We start from the raw sequence: 20,213 nt of genomic DNA on the forward strand, positions 1-20,213 counted from the left end.
TGAATTTTCAACCTATTTTCTACTCAATAAATTTGTGCATGGAGCACTAATGGAACTATAACACAATTTTTCATCTATTTTGTGTTCTCACAATATCGGTTCACATTTAATATATCCTTGAATTCATTTTCCTCCAAGAAAAGCTTTTAAAAGATTTGAAAATGTGCTTCTTGCTCTAAGAATTTCTCAACCACTCTTCTAATACTTCCTTTGAATGAATGCAGTATGCCTCAAAGCACAAAATCTAGTCATCTAAAATAGGTAGTAGGTCAGGGAGAAAGATGCTGTTCTTCTTAAAATGAATAGATTTTGGCTTATTTGATGAGACTACAAACATATCTTATATTTAGTTCTGAGAGGATTTTTAAAAAACTAATTATTGTACAGTGGATCAAACAGGGACTTGGGTCACATGATCTTTAAGGATCTTCCTAACCTTTGGTTCCATGAATTTAGGAGTGTGGTAGATGATATGTCAGGTTTGTGCTCACATACCAATGACAGTTGTACCTGTTGTTGACATTATGGGTTTAAATGTTAAATGGTTGTAAGTTAAGAGGGCCTGGCTTAGAAATTGGCTAAAAGGTGAGCCAAATATTCTTAGGAAAATCCCTAAGCATCCCTGGTGATTTTCTTAGTGGGGTTGGCAGCATCACCCAATATCATGCAATTATTTTACCACTTCTAAATATGTATGGTTTTCTTCTGTCTAATCAATCATTCATCACATGCACTAGTAATGAAGAGCCCATAAACTGACTACCATGAACCAGGAGTAGCTTATCCCAGAGATGATATATTTCTAGACCCTTCTCACTGGACTTCATTTCTCCCTCCTTTCCAAGCTCAGAATAGTTGTTCAATATTTGTTTGTTTTGCTGTTGTTTTTGTTTGTTTGGGTTTTGAGATTGGCTCTCCTTGTACTGCCCAAGCTGGCCTGGAACTCGAAATCTTTCTGCCTCAGCCTCCTGAGTAGCTGGGATTATGGGCACATGCTACCATGCTCAGTTAGTCTTTCTGTTTTACTTTAGTGCTGGTTACTTCATTCTGGCACTTATAGTTCCCTGTATTTCCTAAGTGATCATTAAAGTCAACCACATCTACAAAGATAATGTTAAGAATAATGATCATGGAAAACCTTAGAAGATGGAAAGATCTCTCATGTTCATGGATAGGAAGAATTAATATTGTCAAAATGGCCATACTACCAAAAGTGCTATATAGATTCAATGCAATTCCAATTAAAATCCCAATGATGTACCTTACAGAAATAGAGCAAGCAATTATGAAATTCATCTGGAAGAATAAGAAACCCAGAATATCTAAAGCAATCCTCTGTAGAAAGAGCGAAGCAGGGAGTATCGCAATACCAGATCTTCAACTCTATTACAAAGCAATAGTAACAAAAACAGCATGGTATTGGTACCAAAATAGACAGGTAGATCAATGGTACAGAATAGAGGACACGGACACAAACCCAAATAAATACAATTTTCTCATACTAGACAAAGGGGCCAAAAATATGCAATGGAGAAAAGATAGCCTCTTCAACAAATGGTGCTGGGAAAACTGGAAAACCATATGCAACAGAATGAAATTAAACCCCTATCTTTCACCCTGCACAAAACTCAACTCACAATGGATCAAGGACCTCGGAATCAGACCAGAGACCCTGCATCTTATAGAAGAAAAAGTAGGTCCAAACCTTCAACTTGTTGGCTTAGGAGCAGACTTCCTTAACAGGACCCCCATAGCCCAAGAAATAAAAGCAAGAATCAACAACTGGAATAGATTCAAACTAAAAAGCTTTCTCTCAGCAAAAGAAACTATCAGTAATGTGAAGAGAGAGCCTACAGAGTGGGAGAATATCTTTGCCACTCATACTTCAGATAGAGCGCTAATATCCCGAATCTATAAAGAACTCAAAAAATTCTACACCAAGAATACAAATAATCCAATCAACAAATGGGCTAAGGAAATGAACAGACACTTCACAGAAGATGTACAAGCAATCAACAGATATATGAAAAAATGTTCAACATCTCTAGTAATAAGAGAAATGCAAATCAAAACCACCCTAAGATTTCATCTCACCCCAATTAGAATGGCGATTATCAAGAACATAAGCAACAATAGGTGTTGGAGAGGATGTGGGGAAAAAGGTACACTCATACATTGCTGGTGGGGTTGCAAACTAGTGCAACCACTCTGGAAAGCAGTATGGAGATTCCTCAGAAAGCTTGGAATGGAACCACCATTTGACCCAGCTATCCCACTCCTTGGCCTACACCCAAAGAACTTAAAATTAGCATACTACAGAGATACAGCCACATCAATGTTCATAGCTGCTCAATTCACTATAGCCAGATTGTGGAACCAACCCAGATGTCCTTCAGTTGATGAATGGATAAAGAAACTGTGGCATATATATACAATGGAATATTACACTGCCATGAGGAATGACAAAATTATGGCATTCGCAGGCAAATGGATGAAATTGGAGGATAGCATGCTAAGTGAGATAAGCCAATCTCAAAAAACTAAAGGACGAACGATCTCACTGATAAGCAGATGAGGACGTATGGGGTGTAGGAGGGGTTAGTGTTAGGGTTAGGGTTAGGTTTAGGGTTAGGGATAAGGAGGGTGGTAAGAATGGAGGAAGAAAGGAATGTATAGAGGGAAAAGAGGGGTGGGAGGGGAGGGGGGAAGGGAAAAAATAACAGAATGAATCAAACAACATTGCCCTATGTAAATTTATGATTTTTAATTAAAAAAAAAGAATAAATTTGAATTCTTATTTAAAAAAAAAAAAGAATAATGATCATGATTTACATTTTACGTGACCTTATAAGTGTCACATCATAATAGGGCAGATCATTAGCTCTTCCGGATGATCTGCTTGCTTCCAGTGTCCCTCACACAATCTGCTCCCTACACTGCCACAGACTTTCATTCTAAAGCAGGAAATAAAATGTAATACTCCCATGTGTATAAGACAATGCCAGCCCATCTAGTCCCAGCCTACCTTTCCACAACTCCAACTTCCAGTTTATAATAGAATCTTAGTGAACACTAGGCAAATCATAAATAAGCAAAGGAAATAGCTGCCTGAATAGGCAATTAGTGGTGGGAGAAAAGACTTCTGTGGAAAAAAACAGCATTGTAAGTTACTTATTGTCAGCCTGATATAATTAAATAAAACCTTCTTCCTTAAATTCCTACATCTTGGCATCCTGATGTACCCCAGCTGTTTTTATTGAAGATTTGCACATTAAAATCAAACTGCAAAAATGTTCTTTTCATAAACTAACTTTAAAGAAGTATTTTTGAAACTATTAATGATATGCTCTGTCTAGCAGATATGATTAATTTGGCTTGTGACAAATTGTTGAAGGAACAGAGTAACCTAGATAACTACTTCCCTAAAGTAGGAGATCACCAAATGGATGGAATATGGTGCTTCACATACTCGTTCTTTCCCTAAGTGAAACAAGGCAGTAATTTTTGTATTTAATCACTTTGCTCCATTTTGGATTTTTATTGTTGTTATTAATATCTTTTGAAAACTCCGCACCTCCCCTAAGCTCCTGTCCTGACCAGTTATTTCTATGAATAGGGTTTCTTACAACAAAAAGCAGAGGTTAAAACCCAGTTTCCTGGTCCCCTCGCCAAAGCTGAATAGTGTACCTCACTAGCGCATTTCTGACGAGCTTTAAGGACACTTGGGCAAAAGGAGCTGGTGCAGACTGACCTTTCAGAGACTTTCCTGCAGAGTCTCCTCCTTTACATCCACATCAGTTTTCCTCAGTGAAACAGATTCTGTTTAATCCAAACAATTCTCCACAATTAGAACAATAATGGAAGAGGAAATGGTATTTATCCAGGAGAAAAGAAGACAGGGAGATTATATTAACAGACACCAGGTGTTTTAATTGCCATATGGTAGTAACCTTCCTTCTTATTCTCTCATTTTTATAATCATTTTGCTTACCATCTTGTATTATAATTGTATCTTTTAAACTCAATTTTAATTGACAAGATTGAATATGTTTGTCATGTACAAACAGTCTTTTGAAATGTAACACCATTATAGAATGGCTCAATCAAGCTCATTAATATATGTATTACCTCACATGCTTTTCAGTTTTGTGGTCAGAACACTTAAAATGTACTCTCAGCCATTTCAAGAATATATTGCATTATTAATTTGTCACCATGTTGTAGAATAGATTTCTTGAATTTACTTTTTCTAACTAAAATTTTGTGTCCTTTGATCACCATCTCCATAGCCCCTGTCCCTACATAATTCTCTCTTCATTTCAGTTACTAGAATATAAGCTTCTTATGATCAGGGAAAATGTATTATTCCTTCTTTTATTATCAGGGTCTAATTCTTAGTAGCAATCACTGGAAACATGACAGAGTAAAATGATATCTGGGGAACAACCAAATCCTCTCAGTGTACTTCAAGCATGATCTAAGTCAAATACATGAGAGATAGCCATGAATAACAAAACATGCTTTATTGTGAATCTTTGTTTCCAAACTTTGTATCTGAATCCCAGGAGAAATCCTTTAGTCTGGGTTAGAGGCAGCTTGAAGCCTAGGGCCAAAGCAGGCAAAATGGCCTTCTCCAACCCTAATTTCCATGCCACCTGATCTTGAATTGTCCTACTCGTATTACAGACATGTTGCCCCAAACAACATACAGAGTTGCAGACAGGAACTAGAGCCAGAGAACCACAAACTGTGTCTGTGGTTGGGTGTCCCAGTGCAGGCCTTCTGAGAATTAAGTCCAGCAGATCTCACCAGTTGTATAGAAAATTGCAAGTTCATAAAGTAAGATAAGCACAAGCAAGGGAGAGAGGGAGGGAGAGAGAGGGAAAGAGAGAGAGCAGACAGACTGACTTTTGGAGCCTCTTGGAAATAAGAGTGAAGCAAACTAGTACTATGTAGCATGATGAAAGATCTTCCTCTCACCAGCTTTAACCACATCTTCTCTCCTTAAAAGTGAACGAAGGAAGATGGGAAGAATGGGAGAGAAAACTTACTTTCTTGAGAGATTAGTATTCTAATTTTTGTTCTTCTTATAGGACCAGGGGTCTTAATAACTCAGGCCATAGAACTTACAACCAAGCCGGCATGATAGCAGAACCCATGTGTATTAATTACATAGAGTAGACAAAGAAAACAGATGACATAATTTCCTATTTGCCAGGGTCTCAGTTCCTCTCTTCCAGTGTCCAGAATCTTCTACCTGTTAGCATCAAATTTAATTGGAAAAAATCAAATTAAAACATCTAATCAAAATCTACTTGTTTCCACTATTCTGGAAAGGAATCATGTAACTGTTTTTTTCTCCTCTTATGGAGAATGATGTCTAAAAGATTTTCATCCTTCGAGCTGCATGCCTCAAGCTAAATTGAGTGTTGTGTTCCTCCAAGTTACACCTGCCTGCCCTTCTGTGTGGATTCATGTTCTTTTGGAAGGTCAGCTCTTCCCTCCTCTTTTTTCTCTGGTCAATTCTTTATCATCAGATCTTGGCTCGGTTGCTAGTTACTCATGGAAGCCTTGCATGACCTCCCTGTGAAGACTGGATCTCCCAATTGTATGTTTTCACAGAGGTAACTGTTCTACCTCTGCCTTGTGGCACCTACCACATAATAGTTTGACACTTATTTGTGAGATTCTTTGATTAAGCTTTGCTTTTCCAGTTGGCCAAGCTCCATAAGTACAAGGACATGCCTGATTGTGTTCATTGTTCATCTTTGGTGACCAGAATCAAATCAGGCACCTAAGCTCAGAGGTTATGAATGTGCTGTTCAATGAATGATCACAAACTTGCTCAATGGCTATATAACCTGTTAACATTTGGTACTGTTGATCTTCAGATTTTTTCCATTCTAGTGTGTGTGTAATTTCAATTTACATTCTCTGGGTTATGAATGACATGAGCACCATTTCAATTTATTAGTCATTTGTCTGTCCTCTTTTGTAAAAATACCCATTTGGGTCCCTTGCCAATTTTTCTATTGTTTTTTTCTTTTTCTTACTGATTTGTAAGATTTTTTTTCATATTTTTGAAACAAACCCTTGACTGGTTATACATATTGCAAATATCTTGTCCAAGTGGGCAACTGACATTTCCTTATTCTTAATGGTATATTATAATAACTAGGAGTATTTTCAAATTGTAAAACAGTCAAATTTAGCACACACTTTTCTTATATAGTTAGAATTTTTTTTACCCTATTTAAGAAATCCTTGTCTACCTTAACATCTACAAGCTATTTTCCTATGTTTTATCTTCTTTAATTCTTTTTTGTGTTTGGTACCAGAAATTGAACTCAAGGGGCACTCAACCACTGAGCCACATCCCCATCCCTGTTTTTTGTATTTTTATTTAGAGAGAGGGTCTACACTGGGTTGTTTAGCACCTCACCAGTACTGAGGCAGGCTTTGAACTAGAGATCATCCTGCCTCAGCCTCCCAAGTCTCTGGAATCACAGGCGTGCACCACCATGCCCAGCTTCTTCTTGATTTCTTACCACTTTATTTCTCACATTTAGATGAAAAATTTATTTGGAAATAATAAATATGATAATGATATGATACAGGATGATATGATATAATAGCTATAAAATATAAATATAATATAAATATAAATATAAATTTTATAATATATTATAAAATATAAAATATAAATATAAATATAAATATAAAATATAAATATAAATATTTTATTTTATTTTATTTATAATTATAAATTATAAAATTATAAAATTTATAATTTATAATAATGATATGAAACAGTATGATATATTCATATATCATATCATCTATATGATATGATATATATCATATCATCTATAATCTATATAGATTATAGATGATATGATATATGATATCTATAAAATATTATAAATATTTTATTTTATTTATAATTTCCATGTGGACGTCCACTTGACCCAGCACTATGAATTGAAGGCTATGCTTTTCCCACCATGTTACAGAGCTGTCTTTGCCATGGATCAAGTGTGCCTAGCTTGGGGTAGCAGACCTCTCAGGATTCTCTCTGCCATTGCAGTGGTCTGCTGCCCTCCTCCTACTACACTCTCTTCATTGCTGTAGATTCATAGTGAGTCACACCATCTGGCAATGAGTTCTATCACTTATTTCCAAGATTGCCTTGAAAATGTCTTGACTATCCTTGGACCTCTACATTTCCAAATCAATTTCAGGCTTATGTTTTCAATTTCCATACAACAACAACAAAAAAGCCATCTAGATCTAGAGTTTTCTTTGAGTGAAAATTTTGAAGTATGGATTAAATATCTTTCATAAATAGCAGACTAGTCCGACTTTATTTTTTTAACCAATTTTAAGGAGTTGTATTTTTCCAGAAAACTGTCCATTTCATGTAAATTTTTCATGAAGTTGTTCTTAATATCCTCTGTTAACATCTTAGTATCTGTAGGATATTTAAGGATTCTTTCCTTATTGTTCTCAATCCTTACTTGTCCTCCTTTCCTTAATTACTTTCATCATGGATAATCCATTTTTTTAGTCTTTCAAAGAACTCATCCCTTAGCTATTTTATTTTATAATTTATTAATTTCTATTCTTATCTTTTTATATAACCTACTTTTTACCTTCTCTTTTTCTTTTTTAGTGTATATAAAAAGTCATTTTGAGATAGATGCCTAGGTCACTGATTTTGTTCTCCTTTTTTCCCTAATGAAAGCATGGAAGGCAGTAAATGCTCCTGCAGCTGTGGTTTAGCCACGTCACACATGACTTGGAATGTCATATTTTGTTATCATTTAATTAAATAGTTTCTATTTCTCTTGTGATTTTTTTTTTGATCCAGAAATTATATTAAATTGTACTGTTTAATTTCCAAACAAGATTTTCTGTTTTTTTTTTTTTTTTTTTTTTTTATTTCTATGCTTTTTTTTTTTTTTTTTTTTTTTTTTTTTTTTTGTGGTACTGAGTATTGAACCCAGGAACTCATGCATGCTAGGCAAGTGCTTCACCACTGAGCTATACGTCAGCCTCTATTTTTATTATTTATACAGAGCTTATTTCCATTATAGTCATTGAAGATACTCTGTGATTGTAATCATGTCAGATTTGTTGAAACTTTCTTTATGGCTCAGAATGTTAAACTTTTATAAATTTTATGTGTTTTCATAGATGACTTATTCAACTCAGTGGTTGCACTATTAAAAAAGCATGAAGTAATTAGTTAATTATGTTGAAATCAGTATCCTTACTGAGTTTTTTTTTTTTTTCTGCTTGTTCTATAAGTTACTCGGAAAGATATATTAAAATCTCCCATTATGTTTATGGGTTTGAGATTCCCTCCTTCTAGTTCTGTCCAACTTTGGCTTTACATATTCTGGGCTTAGATTATTAGGTCATGTGTTTTAAGAGTGTTTTATTTTTTTCTTGGATAATTGAATCTTCTGTCATAACAAAGTGGCATTAGCCATGGTGATATTTCTCTCCCTGAGGTCCACTACTTTGATGTTTGTGTAGTTTTACCATCTTTCCCACTGGTGAGTATTCTCATGGTGTACTTTTTCCCTATCTTATTTTAGCTTTGCTGCATCTTTATATTTAAAGTGTACTGTTGTATCAAGCTGCTCTGATGTCCACTTTGTATTCTCAGTCCACCTTTTACTTAGCCATTTCTGGTTATATTTTTATTTTTTAATTTCTGTGCATTCATTTACCTTTGTGTGTGTGTGTGTGTGTATGTGTGTGTGTGTGACCAGTTTTGTGTCAGTTGATGGGCAGCAATGCTGTGTATCTATTTGGCACTCTGCCCTGAGACACATACAGTCATACATATACAGTATGAGAGTAGGAGGAGGTGGCATGCCAGAGGGCAACTCTTGACCAAGAGAGGATGGGATATGATGAATAAAATGTCCTCATATTTGTTCCTCAGAGGGTCCAGCAGCACAGAAGTTCAGTCTCCTGCAGCAGTGACTAACTTGATACTACACCTCTGCATTGACTTTGATCCCCTCTTTGGACTCTCCCTGATCCCTCACTCCTGTTTCCTAGATCACTTCCCAGCCAACCACCAGCAGGCAAACTCCAGTCCTGGGTTTTGCTTTCTTTTTTCCTCCCTAAGCCGTATCTTTCTCTCCCTTCCTTCCTTCCTTCCTTCCTTCCTTCCTTCCTTCCTTCCTTCCTTCCTTCCTTCCTTCCTTCCTTCCTTTTTGCTTTCTTTTTTCCTCCCCTAAGCCGTATCTTTCCCTCCCTCCCTCCCTCCCTCCCTCCCTTCCTTCCTTCCTTCCTTCCTTCCTTCCTTCCTTCCTTCCTTCCTTCCTTCCTTCCTTCCTTCCTTCCTTCTTTCCTTCTGGTACTGGGGATGAACCTTGGGCCCTGTGCATGCTAAGCAAGCACTCTACCACTGAACCACACACCGTGCCCTTGGGTTTTGCTTTCAAGGAGAGCCCAGGTCAAGACATCATCTTATGAACAGCAAATAGTTGTTGTTGTTTTTATTCAGCCTACTTCTGGTTTTTAATAGCAACATTCAATCTTTTCAAATTTAATGCATTTGGGTTCAAATCTATTATTTTACAAGTTGCTTTATATTTTCCCTCCCATTTTGTCTTTTTATCCTTTTTTTAATTAAATAATTTTCATTTTAAAATTTTAGATTGTTCATTATATTTTGTTGTACATTTTAGTGCTTATTCTAGAGGAGGAATCAGCAAATGAAGGAGTTGATCACGGTAATGTAATGAGGAATTGAGATGATTCTAAGTAGGCTTTAGTCCTGTGAAGGTTGGTTCACATATCCTCAGATGGTATAGCCTTTCTCTGGGCTACCAAAACCCTTTCCTGAGTACAGGGGGTACTTTTTAGAGCCCTTTCTCCTTGGTGGGCCATATATTCCAGGTTTTGTCCCTTGGCCCATGGTCTGTTGCAAGCTCTGCCTAGAAATTATCTCCTTGTTAAATGTGAATCTAGCTCTCCATCCTTTTTTTTTTTTTTTTCTTTTATAATGATCTAGTCTAGCTTTTATGATGATGGTATATGTTCAATAAGGATTTAATGAGTAAAAGTAGTCATTTATTTTACATTTTCCCTGTAGGCAGAACAGAGAAGCAAAGTTTAGCCCAGTATTAGAAAGAATTTCCCAGTTAGACTCAAAGAGTGATGAAAGGGTCTGTCTGATAAGTAAGTACCCATTACAAGAAATGCTCAAGGCAGAACATTCAAGTTTAAATGTTCGTGTTTTAAAATCATTTGTCAGAACATGGAGATGATTATAGGTTTGGTATTAATTCAGGTTAGATAACCTCCAAGTTTTTTCCATATTTTAGTTTCTGTGATTCCAGTTTTTACTTCCACTCTGATCTTCCTTTTTCTTTCATATTGTGCTTCCTGATTTCTGACAGTGTAGCTGATCTGAATTACTGAGCCTAGGTGCTCTCAACATATCTTCATCAAGAACAGAGCAGTCAAAACACTGACAGGAACAGGGAGAATTAAAATAAGCTCACTTTGCAGCATGACGCAGTGAATGCATCTTTGCCTATATAAAGGTAGTCACTGATTCTTTTTCACAGAACAGTGGTTCAAGTAAGGGCTTAAAAAGTTGATAGAAGAAGATTGAATTGTCTATATAACAATAGACTTATCTGATTCAATGGGAGAAACACATCAGCAATTTGAAAATTTGAAAATACCTCTGTTTTTTTTTTTCTTATATATGTCTTTATTTTCTCATTCATTCAATCTGCTCATATTTTTTGAGAACACAGACTAAGAAAAAGTGTGCCAAGGACCTCATGACTCCCAACATGTCACAAGTGGAATTCATGAACATTTTCTAAGGGCTTCAAGTCTTTTGAAATAGAATGGTGTCTGCTTTTTTTTAAAAAAATTATTAAAAAAACAAACATTTAAATATTTTCCAATGAAAATCAAGCACCATTGGAGAGCATGAGATGATAATGAGTTGATGTATGTGGAATATAGGGAGGGGCCAATAGGAATCAGATGAGCATACTTATGTCTGGGGCCACTCTCCAGGGTAATCAGCTCCTTATCCTTACTGGCTGTAGTGGCCAACTTTATGGTTTTAATGTTTTTAATTCACAAGAGTTTTTTTTGTTTGTTTGTTTTAGTTTTAGTTTTGCAGTGCTGGGCATTGAACCCAGGACCTCGCACATGCTAGATAAACCCTCTATACTAAATTATATTCCCAGCCCTATTTTTATTTATACCAAGGAAAGACAGCAAATTATCCACAATTAAGAAATTAAGGACTGGGGTTGTGGCTCAGTAGTAGAGTGCTTGCCTAGCACGTGTGAGGCACTGGGTTCTATTCCCCAGCACCACAAAAAAGGTAAACAAATAAAGTTTAAAAAAAAAAAGTTTTTAAAAAGTTGTAAAGGACATTAAAAGCAGTTATAATTGTATTTTTAAAAAAATTAATTTTGTGTATTTACTTCAAAATCATTTTTGTCAGAGCTGAAGTTTAATTCATCCAGAAAAAATTTCTTACATATGCCACTCAATGTTTTTTGTAAATCTAAAACTATTTTTTAAAGCTTATTAATTATAAAATAACTAAAATACAATTTTACTTAAAGTAAAAAAATTTCAAGCTGTCTCTAGTACTGCAAAAGCCAATAGTAAGAGATAAAATGTGATGATTATATATACATAAGGCTACCTGTGACCTCATCATGTTTTAGAGAGAGATGCACTTACATTGCAATCTGAAACAAAATGCAAAGTGTATTAACATAAACCCATTAAATTTGTTTAAGTGCCAAAGGCAAGAATTTTTAGATGCAAGACATTTTTATTTGCATCAAGTACTGACCTGTAGTTCAAGGTTTTGGTTTTTTGTTTGTTTGTTTATTAGTTATTGTGTTTAACTATACAATATTATCAAATCAAAACCAATATTACATTTTATTTGTCAAAAATTATCTTATAGAATTTACTTAAATTTTAAAATGTGTTCTTTATTTTATCAGGTAATGCTAAATATTGCTGAAAATTATATTGACTATAAATTCCATAATATAATATTCAATAAGTAGAAGTTCTAACTTTATATAATCTCTTTATCATATATCCTGTCAAAATTACATGTGATTTTCAAAATATCAAGTTTCTCAAAAGTGATTTACAGGGCTGGAGCTGCAGCTCAGCCGTAAAGTGCTTGCCTAGCATATGAGAGGCACTGGGTTTGACCTGTGGCATCACATAAAAATAAACAAATAAAATAAAGAAAGGCATCCTGTCTACATACAACTATGAAAAAAATTTTAAGTGATTTACATGCTTTTAATAACTGGGCAATACTAAAGTATCATGTTGCAAGTTTTACTCTTAAAGCTGAGAAAACTGGGGTTCAGAGGAATTGAACAGTTTGAGTAAAGACAAACCTAATAGATCATAGATTCCAGATTAAAATTCAGGATGATCTGATTCTAAAATTCATGTTCTTAATCACTCTTTCAAGTGATTTCTCGTGGCTGTGCTTACACAGCTGTGAGAATGGTGTCTCAACTCTGGCCCTCATCAATAACCAATGGTGATAGTTCAGTAGACTGAAATTTTGATGAGAAAGAGTCAAGGGTTATGCTAAAGTTGAAGGTTTCTAGCTGAGAGGTGCGGGGAAGGAGTATTGCTACTAAAAAAAAAAAATAAACTAACAAATAAATAAGACAGGAATTTGATTTAGGTAGAAAAGTACTAAGATTAATTTTGACCCTGGTAAATCATAGTTAGGATTAAGACTTACAGGACTGGGATTGTGGCTCAGTGGTAGAACACTTGCTTAGCATGTGTTCCTCAGCACCACATGAAAATAAATAAATAAAATAAAGGTATTTTTAAAAAAAATACTTACAAATAGCACTGTCACATAAACACTTGAAAATACAGGGCTGAGGGACTGTTCAAAGTCAGGACTGAAAGTGTAGATTTGGAATCCATTTACAGAAAGTAGTAGTTGAAAGTAAAATGGTGGACAATCAGTTGGACAATGAGAACCTGGAGAGGGGAAAACATGTGATCTAAGCCTTGGGAAACACCTCCTCTTGGGAATTTGAGGAGGAAAAATGTGAGAGAAGAAAAAAACAACAAAATAAAAAAACAAGAAGTTAAAGGAGAACCAAGACCATTCAAACTCCTAAAAACCAATAAGTCTAAACAAGGCTGAAATTTGTTGAGTTTACTTTGTGTGAGTTATTTGACTTCATAATACCTCAGGAAGGTAGGTTCATACATCTCTATTGACAAATGAGAACACAGAAGCTTAGCAAATTCAAGACATATGCCCATCACTTGGCTGTTAAGGAGTCTTGGGGAAAAAACTCCTAACTTCTGGAGACAAGTGGTCTCCACAGTGCACAAGGCAAAGTATTGTAGTATGTGAAGAAAATGTTAAAAATTCTGATGATTGGCTGGGTCCAGTGGCATACACCTGCAATTCCAGTGACTTGGGAGGCTGAGGCAGGAGAATCACAGGTCGAGGCCAGCCTTAGCAACTTAGCCAGACCCTGAGCAACTTAGGGAGACCCTGTCTCAAAATAAAAAATAAAAAGAGCTGGGGGTTTGGCCCAGTGGTAAAGCACCCTGGTTTCAATCCCCATTCCCCTAAAATCATAAGAAGTATATTTCATTCTTTTAAATTTTTGTTTTATGTATGTACTTTATACTGTGATCTGATGTTAGTATGATAATACATACATATCATATTTACATGCATAATTTATAAGTTAATAAGTACATGTTCACTGGGGTGTATGCTCAAAAAATTTACTACTGTGAAGATGCATTTAAAATTTTTGTTAAAGACATTGAGTTTAAAAAAAATAAGTTCTGTGATTTGGCAGCAGCTAAATTTGGTATAACACTAAGTGTATCATAAATAAAGATAACTATTTTAGAAAAAAGTGGAGATTATTACTTCAAACAACTAAGCAAAACTGCTTTTTTACCTTGTCACATAATCAATAATAAACTGCATTAACTTCATCTGGTCATAATATCTTTTAAACACAAACTAATTTTAATTTAGTTAAAACTAGTATTTTCAGGAATTCATGAAGGACTTTGGGCCACTTGCTGTTTTGTGACAATAGAAGGAACAGAGAGCCCTTAAAATAAGCAGACCTAGTTCAAATATTAACTTTTACCTTACTGATCATGTGATCTCAGACAAGTCCTTAGTTTTCTGAGATTCATTTTGCTCATCTATAAAATGAAGATAATATTCATTTTATAAATTGCTGCAAAGTTTATAGTAATATAAAGAAATAGGTCGGCATTGGACCTGGCATATAGTTAGTAATTTTAAAATGGTAGGAGATAGAAATAAAAGCTGTAGACAACATTGTGGCTCTGAAGTCTTTTCTCCTTTAAAATAAGATTGCATATACTTTTGACAAAGTTTGGCCTGTATTGTTCTTAATTAAGCTGGAAATGTATATAACAGACTAAAAAGTATTTCCTAAAGTCTGTAGGACAACTGCATACAGTCATGTGGGTTGGGGTATGCCATGTACATGGACTATATGGAAATAGCTACCCCTGGTCTGTGTAGAGTGGCAACCCAGGAGATATGCTGGTAAAAACTAGAGGGCCAAATACATGGCAGCCTCAATGGGGCCAAGAGCAATAAATGCCATGCCCACATGCTTGTTGGTGGGATGCTGAGTGCCTCTGTGCTTGTCCAATGCTCTCCACAGATCTGTACCCCTGACCTGGTGGTTTTCCTGGCTTGTGCCAACCAGAGGCTCAAGGAAAGATTACTGAAGCGTGCAGAACAGCAGGGGCGTCCTGACGACAATCTCAAAGCAACCCAAAGAAGACTAATGAACTTCAAGCAGAATGCAGCTCCATTGGTTAAATACTTCCAGGAGAAGGGGCTCATCATGACAGTAAGTTAGTTCTGCTCCTTGTAGCCACATAACAATGAACCGTCAGATTTCTAATTAACCTATGTTCTCCTGTAGAAATTCTTTACTCTAAAATGTGCTGTTTTTGGTGAAGTGCAAAACCAATCAAAAAATCAATCATTTTCACTTGATTTGCCTTATTAAGACATAATGTTTTTTTAAAACTCAGTTTAGTTGATTTTTATGAAAGATGATAAATTTTAATCTTGTCTACAATTCTGTTCTCCCCAAGTAAAAGAGTATTTTGAAATGATTATTGGGGTGATTTTAAGTAATACTTGCCCAACTTCTTATATCTTTTTGTCTTTGAAAACCTCACAAAATGGTAAGACTTACAAACAACAATTGGCATAGTTTAGGATTTGTAAGTTTGGGTTTGTTAACTTATATTGTACTACATAAAGAAATGAGATTTTGACTTCATAAAAAAGTTTTCTGAGGATTTGATTTGTCATAAAAAGTGATCATATATTAACATGGGAGACATTAATCTTTCTGCTCATTTATCAAATGCAAATATTAACAGATACAATTCAAAAGTCAATGTTTTCCTAAATGTTTAGTTTATTTTGTAGTTAATGATATTCAATGGGCCAAGGAAAGATGATACTGAATCATTAGTTAATTCAGTTTTTAGAAGTAAGGGCTTAGCTCAATTGATGATTCCCCACAACATCAGCTTCAAGCATTAAATCACAGGAAGACAAACAGGATTGTAAGCAATCCAAAGGAAGTTCTGTATGCAGGAGGACACAAAACCACAGCAGCAACATGAGAGCAGACCCTCCTTTCAGCCCTGACCCCTTCTCACCAGAACAAAGACCCTGGTCCAGTGGGGTGACAAGCCACCATAGAGAAGTCACTGAAACCAGTGCATATGCATCTCAACAAAATGCATGTAGACATTTTCCACATTTAAGTAAATCTACTGAAGCCCATCCACAGAGCCCCTGTGACCTTACAACTCTCATCATTAGACTAAGATGCCCTTAGACCTGAAAGACACAGTCATGACATTTGAATAATGGTCTTTTTGCAGTCTCAAAATATTCATGACATTTTGCTCGTTGGGACAAAATTGTCATGTTGAAGAGTTGTAAATTTGATCTGAAAATATTCACAATGCCAGAGTTCATTTTTTGGTTTAAAACAGACATTGAGTAATAGGAAAGATTTAGGAAAATCAAGGTGAATGTCTCTGTGGTTATTTTTGGTTGGGTTGTGTGTGTGTGTGTGTGTGTGTGTGTGTGTGTGTGTGTGTGTGTGTGTGACCAATTACCAGCACTGACTTCTGCACTGTATCATGAAAAAAAGAAATTTACCCTGTAGACCAAACCCCAACTGCAGTCTGAAAAGCCGGAGTTTTAATTGATGTTTGCAAGGCTTGAAGGTATTACCAGAGTGTTTCTGATTACTCCCTGCTTGTCACGTTCGTCATCACAAGCAGAGCAGATTTCCCAAATGAATGCAGAGTGGGGATTGTTAATTCACTAATATTTTGCATGGAGGTGAAATGCCATTGCCTCTAATTGAGGGAGTCAATAACAATGTGGATGACAGCCTGTAACCTCACTGCTGAAACCAAATGAGCTTTAAGATAAACACCTCTAATTACTGGGAGAAGACTTGCCTTGGAAAGTCACCTTTTGGAAAGCAGCAAATACAGGCTAAGCTCTAGGGAATATAATTTGAAAAATAGTCTGACAAAGAACCAAGTCCTGCATCCTCAAACACATGGTCTGGTTTAGAACCCGGATCATGGTTCGCTTTCAGAATTGAAGTGCATTTGATAGAACTGCTTTTAAAAATGAGTTAAATATAAAAATGATCATCCTATGAATCACATGAATGTTAAGATTTTAATAAAACTCTGTAAGTTAATAGATTACACCCAAATATTTCCTTTTCCCTGTAGTCTCTCCATTGCCCTACTTTGCTTCTACCTGCTGCTCCTAATTGATTCATTTATTCATTTAGTAAATGTTAATTGAGGACTGAGATACTCCACTAGATGCTAGGTGTGCAAAGCTAAATAAATAAAGGGTAGAAATCTTCCTTTTATTCCCTGATGTATTCTGAGCACCTGGAGTAGCCCAGCTCATAGTAAACCACCCCCACTGAGTGAACATAGCTTACAGTCTGTGGGAAAAGAGATACTGAATGACAGGTTATCTAGTGTAATGACTGTGGGGTTCTTAGGAGAGAGTAATTATTAAGTGTGAGAATGTGCAAGGGTTTCCTCACATATGTCATGCACTGTATTAAGGACCAGAAATCCTTCTAGTGAAAAGAACGGATTCTCTCCACCCAAAATAAGAGAAATCATTTATCTCCAAACAAGCCTTTTAAGAACCACAGGGACCATGTCTGTCTTTAAGCCAGCTGAGAGACTTCACGTTGGTACTAGACTTCCTAGAGTTTTGGAGTCTCAACCCTCTCCCTTGCAATCTCAACTTCACTGCCATTTAATGATTTCATGATGCCCACAAGGTGCTAAACTTGCTGTGAAATGTAGAAGATATTACCTACATGGTAACACTGTGGAGGTGAAATGAGAGAATGCATGTAACACGATAGTGGGTGGCAGTGCAGAGAATGTGTAAGATGCACCATGCAGCTTCATTTCCTGGTTCAGATTCCAGCTGCACCACCTTCCACCTGTGTAGACTCCTGCAGGTTGCTTATCTTCTCTGTGACTCACAGGCCTTATCTGTAAAATGGACACAATCATCGATCCTATGCTCATGTGGTTGCAAGGAGTAAATGGATGGTCAGTGCTTACAATGGTGCTTGAAACATTGTAAGGGTAATTTATTGATATTATTTTGTAGTTTATGCATTTCTTCCTCTCTGTTCCTTCCCTGTCTCATGCTTGTCTTCTGAAAACTATAATAACCATTAACAATTCTATATTCTTTGAGGGAACTCTATTGCCTTTTCTCTAATAGATTATTGAAAAAAAAATCAAACATTAATAATTTAGGTTTTAAAAACTTCATGCCAAATTTATTTTTCTTTAAAAGTGTTTGTTAATCAATTTTAAAGTCGGTCCAGTGTTTTCTTTAATTTATATATTGCTGATGCAATCAAGCTATATAATGACTGTCTGAATAATGCACTTTAATTCCAACAGACATTAGTCAATTCATTCTTTTTTTTTTTTACTTCATCATTGATTGTGCATTTGTTGATGGATTTGACTAAAGGATAATTTTTTTTTTATTTTTTGGAAATATTTTCCCTAATTTTTGTGTGTGTCAAAAATATCCCCTTGACTAAAGAGAAAATCTAATGATAATGGCCAGGAAAAACATGCTGTTGCCTGAATACTATATCTTGTTGACATGATTCCCATCTCGTGAACCTCTTCATTTCTATTATTACATTATATGTTCTGTATACAGCCAGGTGTGCAAGCATGAATTTAAATAATATGAAATCATAAACTGGTGTATTAGGGAATTCGTCATAGAATCTTCTCTGACATGTTTATATGCTGTTTTTAACTTGTAATCATATTGGATATAATTTCTCATCATATCTTTTATAGTTTTATGTTTATAATTAAGGATACTGTGAGTTGGTCAGATGTTGTTCATGGGAGTTCGAGTATTACTGGAACTAGGAAAGTTACCTATTTAGTGTTGCCAAGTAAGCTGTGCCTCATAATATTTTGGGGGATTTGAACTTTACGAAATTACAAAATTCTTGAATAATAATTTCCATTTAATAGAAATTTTTAAAGCCTCTATAAAAATGTCCATTTTAATGTCATTTTTAATCTTTATTTTTAAAAACTTTTTAAAACAAAATTTGTCTTTATTTTAGACATCCTTGGGCAAGTCTTTTGTTGTTGTTTTGTTTCTGTGGTGCTGGGCATCAAACCCAGGGCCTCACACATTTTACAAATTTCTCCCACTGAGCCATACCCCCAACCCAAGTCTTTGTAAGCTTGAAGCATTTTTTTAAAAAATAAATGCAGTTTTGTTTATTTTTTAAAGAAAGGAGTCCTTTAAAATGCCTGCAAAATGATAGGGCCAGATGTAATGCCTATGTTATTTTTCAAAATATATCCAGAGACGTGTGCCATTGAATGTTCCATTAAACTTGAAAAACAGGCCACACTCCAAGGGAAATGGTTGCACACTTGTGCGTGTTGAGCAAATGCTCCTTAACGCGGCTTAGATTTAGTGAACAGCCACATTTAACTTCAGATTGTGAAGTAAGCAAATGGTCATTTTCCTTCAGGACTTTTTGTGGGAGGAAGCAGAGAAGTCAACTTAAAATGAGAAGTAAGCAATAGTCATAAAATGTATGGAGAGGCCCACTAATTCATACCCACATTTACCAGCTGGAGCTCTTCAGTTAGGAGAGGCCTGGGCTGAAAAATATTGAAATCAAGATCGTTTCTTATTCACCAACAACAGTTTTCCTTTAGAAGTGAAAAAGGGGGGGGCTTTGCAAGGCCCCATACTCCCTAATTTCAGTATTTAATAGATGAGAAAAATATTTTTTTTAAATGGAGTTAAGATGAATTTGGATTCTTTAGTTTCACAAAGTGAGACTAGAACCACCTACTCTTTTTAAGAGGGATTTTTAAATTTAAAAATCCCTTTTAAATGTTTAAAAGGAATTTTTCTAACACACACACAAAATTACAAATGGTATTTCTCCAAATAGTCACTAAACAAATGTTTGGCTGTTACAAAAACTACCAACATCTGCCTTATGTTTCTAATTTTGCTGAGGTTTAGGGAACATTTCATCAGAAACTAGCATTGGGTGCTGGGAACCATAACATAGAGGACACATCCTTGTGAAAACCTCTTACATTTATTCACCAGACCTTGTCCCTGGGCCCCAGAAAATCCCACTGGCAACAATTTCTTAATTTTCCCCATATCACTTCCTTAAAATTTCATATTTACCACTGAAACTAATTCATATCCCATCAGCCTATCCTACCCAAAAGAAAAATAAGCAAGGATAGTAAGTTAATTTAGACAGAACTGCTGAATAATTATTTGTTAATTAATTTCAAGTATCATAAGAATCCACACTAATATCTAAAATACAAGTACACTCATTCCTAAACTCCCAGTGCACAGTCAGTGGTTAGTCATCACCACCTCCGTGAGTATCACTACACAAAAAAGAAAGGGAGGGAAAAAAGAAAACGTAGGAAGAAATAAGTTGAAATAGCATAAACATTCAGGAGAGTCAGGAGCTACTTAAAGTTTTGTTTTCTGTTTTTTGTTTTTT

At 35.5% G+C, this 20,213-nt stretch overlaps 1 protein-coding gene across 3 annotated transcripts in view; it reads left to right on the forward strand.

Moving 5' to 3' along the window:
- Window positions 1-20,213, forward strand: part of AK5 (adenylate kinase 5) — a 265,354-nt gene that overhangs the window by 40,409 nt on the left and 204,732 nt on the right. For all 3 annotated transcript variants that reach the window (XM_079129025.1, XM_079129024.1, XM_079129023.1), the window contains exon 6: window positions 14,742-14,933. In XM_079129025.1, the coding sequence (XP_078985151.1) occupies window positions 14,742-14,933 (192 nt within the window). The remainder of the gene's footprint in view (window positions 1-14,741; window positions 14,934-20,213) is intronic.

The sequence above is a fragment of the Sciurus vulgaris genome (assembly GCF_902686455.1).
Source record: "Sciurus vulgaris genome assembly, chromosome: 1".
NCBI classification, from domain to species: Eukaryota; Metazoa; Chordata; class Mammalia; order Rodentia; family Sciuridae; genus Sciurus; species Sciurus vulgaris.